Here is an 8,258-nt window from a genome sequence, read left to right as displayed (position 1 = left end):
CCCCCCTCCCCGGGATTCCTCCCCTCCCTGGGATTCCTCCCCTCCCTCCATACCCTGGTCCACTGGCCAGGGATAGAGCAGGGGCTGAGCAATCACATCTTGCTTTTCCACTTATCATGTGAGCTTGGGCGAGCCCCTTACCTTCTCTGAGCCTCCGTCAGAGGGTAATACTTCTTCACAGAGTTGGGAGGAGAATAAACGGGTTCATGTAGGAAAATGTTTAGAATGGAAACCGGAGTTGGCCCAGACCCTGTTCTCCACCATGTCTCCCTCTCGGGCTCAGTGCCAGGGCCCTGCCCTTGTGCCCCGCAGCCTTCGGGAGCGCCCAGACCTGGTACGGAGTGAGAAGGCCGTGGAGGGCATCGCTGCAGGCATCGAGGCAGCCCTCTTCGACCTGACACAAGCCACCAACGGCCGCTACAAGAACAAGTACCGCAGCCTACTGTTCAACCTGCGGGACCCCAGGAACCCGGTGAGTGGGGCTCTGGGCTGGGCTGCCCCCCGTCAGAGGTAGGAAGCCCTGGCGGGGTGTTGGCTGGGGGCCCTCCGAGCCGTGTAGTGCAGCCCCTGCCCCTGCAGGACCTGTTGTGCAAAGTGGTTCACGGAGACGTCACCCCCCACGGCCTGGTGCGGATGAGCTCAGTCCAGCTGGCCCCACGAGAGCTGGCCCGCTGGCGGGACCAGGAGGAGAAGAGGGTGAGCTGTTGGGTCAAGTCAGGATGTGGGGGAGGGGCTTGGGGGAGGGCGGGCCCGGAGGATGGAGCGGAAGAGACAGAGACGGAGAGCGAAGAGGAAGGCGGTGAGCCGGGGAGCCCAGGACAGACAGAAACAGAAACAAGGAAACAGAAGGATCAGGCAGACTAGGAGAGCGTCAAAGAGACTCTCCCCTGCAAAAAAAGAAATAAAAAGAAAAGGGAAAAGAGGCAGAAATGAAGGGGATTGAGGATGGAGAGCTCAGTAGAGAGGTGACATCCCCAGGAGGTGTCGTCTTCCACTTGCTTTTCTGTGGAGCTGGGCTGAGGGGTGGGGGACTGGGGATGATGGTCCAGAGTCTGGAGTCCAGGATTGTCATCCACCATCCATGGGGGGTAGACCCAGTGTGATGCCCCTGCTCCAGTCCCAGCCCCAGAAGTTCCAGAAAAGGCTGGACGTCTTCCTGGTGCCCCAGGCTGGGTGAGGAGTCCCACAGCCTCCTGCACGTCACCGTTACACCCCCATATGCCCTGTGTCCCTGGGTCTCTCCCTCCCTGGGAACTGCTCAGGGGCAGGGAAGGTGTGGGCACTGGGCCGGTTTGGGAGATGCTTGTGGAATGGTTGTTGGTAGCCCTGAGGGAAAGGGAGGGACCGATCGAGGGAGCAGGGCCCATGGGATGGGCTGGGGCAATAGGGCCGTTATTCTGACAGGCACTGGGCTGGTTAGAATTAACAGCTGGAATCCAATAGGTGCATCCATCCACTGTAGTGTGAGCTTCTGTCCGGGCACCGTGAGGGACCAGGACCAGCTGTGTAAATTGTGGAGCCGGTGTGGAATGAAAATGCGCGTGCGTTGTTCAATGATTAAGAATTTTAGGGACTTCCCTGGTGGTCCAGTGGTTAAGACTCAGCGCTTCCACTGCAGAGGGCATGGGTTCAATTCCTGGTCAGGGAACTAAGATCCTGCATACCAGTGGCGTGGCAAAAAAAAAAAAAAAAAATTTCAAGATGATGGCAGCATTAAGCAGGGGGCCTTTCTCGGTGCAGGGTCGTGGGCTACTGCATGGAGCCCATGCCTATGAAGCCAGCCCTGCTGGGAGGACGAGGCTTTTGTCCTCCAGGGGTTGTTAAAAAGGAAGAGACAGGCTTTTAGGAACTGTTTCAGATAGGATGGCACTTATCAACAGTAAGAATCACAAGTAGCATTTACTATGAGCCAAGCTCCGGGCTAAGCTCTTTAATATGATGCTCTTAATTTCATTTCTAGAGAACAGATCAGCTGAGGCGTAGAGCAATGAAGGGCCTGCCCAAGGCCATACCACCTTGTGGGTCTTTATTCACGGCAGCCAGTGCTCCAGCGCCTGTGCTCTTTCGACTACACCACACTCTTCCCGGGACAGAGGGTGGGTGGGGTACACTCAGGCAGATTTGACTTGTGGGAAAAGGTGAAGCTCAAGAAGGCTTCCTGGAGGAGGCAGGGCTCGAGTTGGAGGGTGAATGAGTGGAATATGGAGAGGTAGGGCAGATGGTGGAGGGCTCTCCAGGTGAGGGACTGGCAGAAGCAGAAGTGTGGAGGAAGGAGAAGGGATGATACAGAAGGGGAGCCACAGTGGAGGGGGCTCCAGGGAGGAAAGGGAGCACTTGGGCTCTTGGTGGCCAGAGTCTGCCAACTCTGGCTAAGCTGGGGCTGCCCCGCCCCTCAGGGCCTGGAGATCATTGAGCAGCTACAGAAGGAGCCGCGCAGCCTCCCGACCTCCAAACTGACCCACAAGGGGGAAGTTGAGATCCTGCGGGACGTGGACCAGATGCTGACCCTGGAGGATCTGGTGGTAAGTGGGAGCCTGACCTGGTGCCAGGCAGGGCCTGTTCCCAAGGATCCCACTCCTCACCTCACCAGCCATGTGGCCTTGGGCAAGTCACCTGGCTGTGCTGAGGCCCATGGTCTTCATCGTAAAGCAGGGAATGATGGTTGCCGCACAGGGTCTGGGTGAGCACAGGGCGAGATGGTCACTGGCACAGGGCCTGTAAGTGCCTTCTCAGTGCTGCACCCCCTCCTTTTGGCCTAACCCCAAGGCAACCCATGTAAGTAGTAGTGAGTCCCATCTCTGCAGATCCCCCCAGGCTCAGACATTCCAACTAGATCCCCGGCTGGGAAGCAGGAGGGCCACACTGTTCTAGGCAGTGACTTTTTGGATGTAAGGAGCAGAGACTTGCTCTCTTCAGCAGAAGCATTTAGAGATGCTCCAGCAGCAAGTCCAAGGCAGTCGGTGCAGAGTAGAGTGTCCTTTTTTTGCAGGAGATCTGCCCCATCCTCCTGTCCATCCTGCTCCTTCCTCCCTCTCGGCTCCTCCCCCTTGCACAAGGCCCAACAGGGTGGCTCAGCAGCCCCTTGAATCAATGAACCCATCCACTCAGCCTCCTGCAGCCAATCAGGGCGCCCCCTTGGCTCACTTCAGTCACTCTCAGGAGAAGGCAGCTCTGGCTTTGGTTGGGTGTTCCGTGGGTCAGATGTTCACCCCGGTCTAATCAGCTGTGTGTCCAGGATGGAGGAGTGCAGGGTCCCTTGAGCCACATTCACTGGGGAAATGGCAGTGACCGTGACCAGCAAAAATCCCTGCTCTCCCCTACCAGTACCCAGGCCAACAACCAGATCTGCTGGCTGGGCAGAGAGGAGCCCTAAGGGGGCATAGCTGCTCCCCAAACCAAATCAATCTGTATTCCCTGAGAAACTGGAATGTAAGTGTAGGGGAGGAGCTAGAGAGAGAGGGAAGAGAGGGGGTGGCAGAGCAGGAGGGGAAGATAACACAGAATAGCAGTCTTTACTCCAACTGAACATCTACTCTGTGCCCCTTTTATAAACAGTGCCTCGTTCATAACCTATGAGACGGGTGATGCCGGTTTCCTGGGTGAGGCCCCTGAAACCGTTTGCTCAAGGTCACTTGGTTGGCAGTGGGGGGATTGGAACCCAGGCTGTCTGACTCCAGAGTCTGTGCCTTGTCACTGGCCTAGAGGTGGTTTTAAGGCAAGAGTAAGAGTTTCAAGATCTTTTCAAATCTTCCTAAAGCAATGTTTGTTGTGTGTTTAAAGCTGATTCTGTTATGAGGAAAAAGGGTGTTTTGCCATTGAGCATCAAGAATCTTGAAAATGTTCATTCTCCCGATTCTGTCATCTGCTTCTGAGAACCCATCCTAAGGAGATAATTGAAAGTTTAGGAAAATACTTTCTGCACAAGGATGTCCTCAGTGCTGTTTGTAATGGTGAAAGCCTGGGAACGACCTGATTGTCTAGCAGCAGAGGGGATGCGTACATTCCAGTCCACCCCATCAGTGCAGTGTCTACAGGGATGGTATAGTATGACTGATGCCCCTGCTATGATTCACAGAATGAAAAGACAGGCTTGAATATTTGATCCCTGCTCTTTCAGTAAAAGGACCCCCAAAATCTCTGTAGATAAACTCTTAGAGTATAAAGGAATACCCAGAATATCAACAGTTGTTTCTGAGCGGTGGGACAAGGGGTGATTTATTTTTTAATTTTCCAATTTTATTTTCTGTAACAAGTTCACAATACTTTTGTGATTAAAGAATATATTATTTAGAAAATAAAACCACATCCTTGAGGCCCCCCTACCCATGGAGGGCTGCTGACTTCCCTAGCCGCCTTCCCAGCCCACCCCTCTCTCCTCCTGCACCTCCCAGGGACCCATGGTGTCCACAGACTGCAGCCCACTGGCCCCGCCTGCCACGTCGAAGGGCACCACGGAGCAGCACGAGGACACCACCGAGCAGCACGAGCACCACTTCCTGGACCCCAGCTGCCGCATCTGCATGGGTGGGAGGGAGACACGGGAGAGATGCAGGGGCGGTGGGCGGGCCGGGGCTGATGTGGGGTCCAGTGGCAACAGGGATTCGTGGCTTGGGGAGAAGGCAGCAGGGTGGGGGGTGCCTGTGTCCCAGGTCCTCTCAACAGGGCCTGGTTTAAACTCCGTTGCTAATGCCCTGGGCTGGCTTTAGCCTAGCTGCCAGCCCCCGTTTCAGCTCCTGCCTCTGCTCTTTGCAGACTGGAAGCCCTCATGTGAGCAGCCAGGCTTCCCCAAAGCCACCAGGAGGATGGGGGATGAGGCCTGCCAGAGAGCCCCAAGCCTAGTCCCTATGTCCTCTCCAGAGATGCCCCAAACCAAGGAGAAGCCTCCCACAGAGCCCGAGGCCAGGTGTGGGGCAGTGGGCAAGGAGGTGGGCAGCCTGGCAGGGTGGGTGGGGGAGGCTACCGGCTGGGACAGCAGGCAACCTGGGCTTTTCCATGTGGCCTTGGGCAAATCCTACCTCTTGTGTGGGCCTCAGTTTCCCCATCTGTGCAGCAGAACTAATCATCCCCGCCTACTGGTCTCTGCCACATAAGGCCATGCTTGGACCAGTGTTCCAGCACCCACAGTGGGGACACAGGAACTTCTCCAAAAACTAAGGAGCTGCTGGGGAAGCCCTGATCACCTTCTCTGCCTGGCCCTGTCACTCTGTCCCTCCCTCTAGGGTCCAGATGCCTGCTGGGCCCACAAAGGCTCTGCCTAGCCAGCTGCCCTGGGAGGGGTCTCTGGACATGTTCTCCATTAAGCGGTTCCGGGTCAAGGCCCAGCTGGTCTCGGGACACAGCTGTCGGCTCATCCAGGTACTCCTGCCCTGCTCACCGGGGACTCCCTTGCACACTGACCAGCCCAGTCAGCTACACACACCCCTGTTCGTTCGTTCACCCACTCAGTCATTCTGAAACAAGTCATTGGCACCCTGTCTGTGCTTGGCCCTGTGCTAGGCTAGATGCCAGCCCCACTCTTGCAGAGACACATGGGCAAAGAACTCCCTGGAACCTAAGGCATAAAGCAGAAAGGACCCAGGAAAGGGATCTGGTGCCTCCTAGCCTAGAGAAGAGTTTTAGGAGTTACTGTCAAGTGAGTGATCAGCTAAAGTGTTGGATGAGGATAGAGGGTTAGAGGAGGGAGTGAGGGGCTTCTGAGAAGTTGTAGGAGATTGGCCAAGACAGGCTATAGGCCTCCAGGGGTAGTTAGGGCTTTCCAGCAGTCACTGGAGATCCTGATATACTGCCTGCCCTTCCTCTTGGCCACAGACTGTGGCTTCCAGGTAGCCAGTATCGAGTCTGCCTTAACTAGGCCTCCTACCTGTCCCCAGGCCCTGCCCCAGGTGATCTGCTCTGCAGGCTGCATCCCCCCCAACACTGTCTGGGACTTTCTGGCCAGCGTCTCTCCAGCTGAGGCCAAGGTAATGGCCCACCCTTGGGCATCACATCTCCTTCTAGCACCGTAGCCCCAGCTCTGAGCTCTCTTTCGCTCCAGCTCTGGAGCAGAGGCCTGGTTTAAGATATTTGGGTCCAGTTCCCACTGTGACTGCGGATTCACTGTGTGACCCTGGGCAAGTCCTTCTGTTTCCACCTCTGGAAAATGGGGCCAGTCTTCCTCACAAGGTTCTCAGAGGTTCAGAGGAGACCAGGGTTGTTTGCAGGAGCAAAGAATGACTCTTCCTAAACTTCTCTCCTTCCTGCAATCGCAGGACATCTGCGTGGTCAGACTGTGCCCTCAGGGCTCTCAGGACACCCAGAACTGCCACCTGCTCTATTCCTACCTCAACAGCAAGCAGCGCCATGGCTTGGCAGCTGTGGACCAGGTGGGGGTGGTCCTGCTGCCCCTGCCTGCCTTCCAGCCCCTGCCTTCCAGGCTGCGCCTTCTTGGAGGCCCAGGTGAGTGCCCAGTGCCCATCCCAGACCCTGCCTCCCCTCGCTTGGTGCGAGCAAAACCAAGAAGAGCTCAGACTTGTATATTGCCCACTGCGTGTCAGACAGTGTTCTGAAAGCTTTTCTTATATTAATTGATTTAGTCCTCAAAATAACCCCATTAGAAAGGTAGTATGTTTCTTCATTTCATAGATGAGGAAACTGAGGTAGGGAGAAAGCAAGTGACTTGTCCAGAATCACAGAGCCAGTCGGTAGCAGAAACTGGACTCCTAGCCATCACATGTGCAGTCTCTCCAGTCAGTCACCCTGATGAGAAACTCACCGGCCTTTCACATTTGACCCAAACACAGCAGGACAGAGGCAGGAACCACTAACAATTGGTTGAAAGTAGGACCTAAATAAAAGAGGAAGGAAGGATGTTTTCACCACAGCTATCCTGTGCCCAGCCTGGCTTTTGTGCATGGATAGCCTCTAGGGTGTGGCTCCAGGAAAGCACAGGATGGGGGTGGAGGGAGGTGTCAAGGGGTGGACTGTCCCTGTTCCTGAGCAGAGTGTTTGATCTTTCTGAGCTGCCTGTCCTGGGGACAGTGTGGTAGACTCTGAATCATACAGTCTTGAGATCAAACCATCCATGCCTCATTCTCAGCCAGGTGAACCCTTTCCCACACTGTGAGAGCAAATCTCACACCCTCCTACTTACTTTTCCCAGCATCTCATGGGCCCCATCTCACTGCTAGAGAGCTCTTCTTGGGGTCTAACCTCTAGACCTCTTGCCACAGCCAGAATGCAGCTTCTGGGGGCTGTGAGTTCTGTCCATCCAGGCCTTTGGTCTCTTCCCCGCCTCTTTCTCCAGGTCTGGAAGCCACTCACTCGAGCCTGTTGCTGGCTGTGCTGCTCCCCAAGGCAGGGCTTCCGGCCACAGCAGAGTCCAGCCCCTTGTGGGGGAAGGTTCGCAAAATGGTCTCCTTCAGCAGAAAAGTGGAGATGAGATGCTACCAGCCGGACGACAGGGGTCCAGATGTGGCCTTGAAGGGCTCCGCTCCCTCAGGCTGTGCCCTGAAGCAGAGCCAGAGCAAAGGCAGCCTGGCTCCAAGGGGAATTTGTGCTTGGCAGAGGCCCCCCAGGGGCAGGGGGAGACTGTGGGGAGAGCCTGAGACCTGGCAGGGTCCTGGGCGAGGGCATTGGCCTCCAAAACCAGGCTGGTGCCAGTCCTGGCATCCCTATTCAGCATCACCAGATGGCCATGACCAGCACCTCCACAGGGCTTCCTGTCCTCACCAAGCCCTGCTCCAGCACCTTGAATCCCTGGTGGCCATGAGCCACCAGCTCCAAGCCTCACTGAGGTCCCTAGGCCAGCAGCAACTTCCCTGACCCCCTGCCCAGCCCTCTGCAGCCCCCGGGATTCCTGGCCTCCTCTGCCAACGCCTTGAAGCTCCAGAGTCCCCTGGCCCCGCCTTTGACTCCTCTTTGGGCCCTACAGATGGAGCTGGCTCTGAGTGTCCCCTTCCTGGAGAGACCTGACCCTCATTACCCATCAAAAGAGGAGTTTTAATTCTCTAACCAGTGCTGAACCCTAAGCTTTTCCAGGAAGAGCAACAGGGGCAGAGGAGGGGGAGGGTTAGCTGTTTGAGCTTCCTGTTCTACAGTTTGCTTGGTGTTGATTTTTGTTTCAATAAATAATTTGGCAAAGTTGAGACTGCATCTGCTGGCTGGACAGGAGGGACCCTGGGCCTGGCCACGTGTGAGTCAGGGTGGGTGAGTCTGGGAGTTTCTGAGCACAGCTGTAGCAGAGCTAAATGCTAGGGATGGAGAGGGCAGCCTTGCCAGCT

General features: G+C 56.0%; 1 protein-coding gene across 1 annotated transcript; it reads left to right on the top strand.

The window, feature by feature from the left end:
• Nucleotides 1-633: 633 nt before the first annotated feature.
• SPOCD1 (SPOC domain containing 1) lies at nt 634-7,417 on the top strand. Its single transcript, XM_057695283.1, has 7 exons — nt 634-696; nt 2,397-2,522; nt 4,392-4,524; nt 4,753-4,899; nt 5,201-5,355; nt 5,871-5,960; nt 7,283-7,417. The coding sequence occupies exons 1-7, from the start codon at nt 634-636 to the stop codon at nt 7,415-7,417; spliced, it is 849 nt and encodes a 282-aa protein (XP_057551266.1).
• The last annotated feature ends 841 nt before the right edge of the window (nt 7,418-8,258 follow it).

This window comes from Hippopotamus amphibius, chromosome 1 (assembly GCF_030028045.1).
Source record: "Hippopotamus amphibius kiboko isolate mHipAmp2 chromosome 1, mHipAmp2.hap2, whole genome shotgun sequence".
NCBI lineage: Eukaryota > Metazoa > Chordata > Mammalia > Artiodactyla > Hippopotamidae > Hippopotamus > Hippopotamus amphibius.
This window is presented reverse-complemented; position numbering and strand designations above follow the sequence as displayed.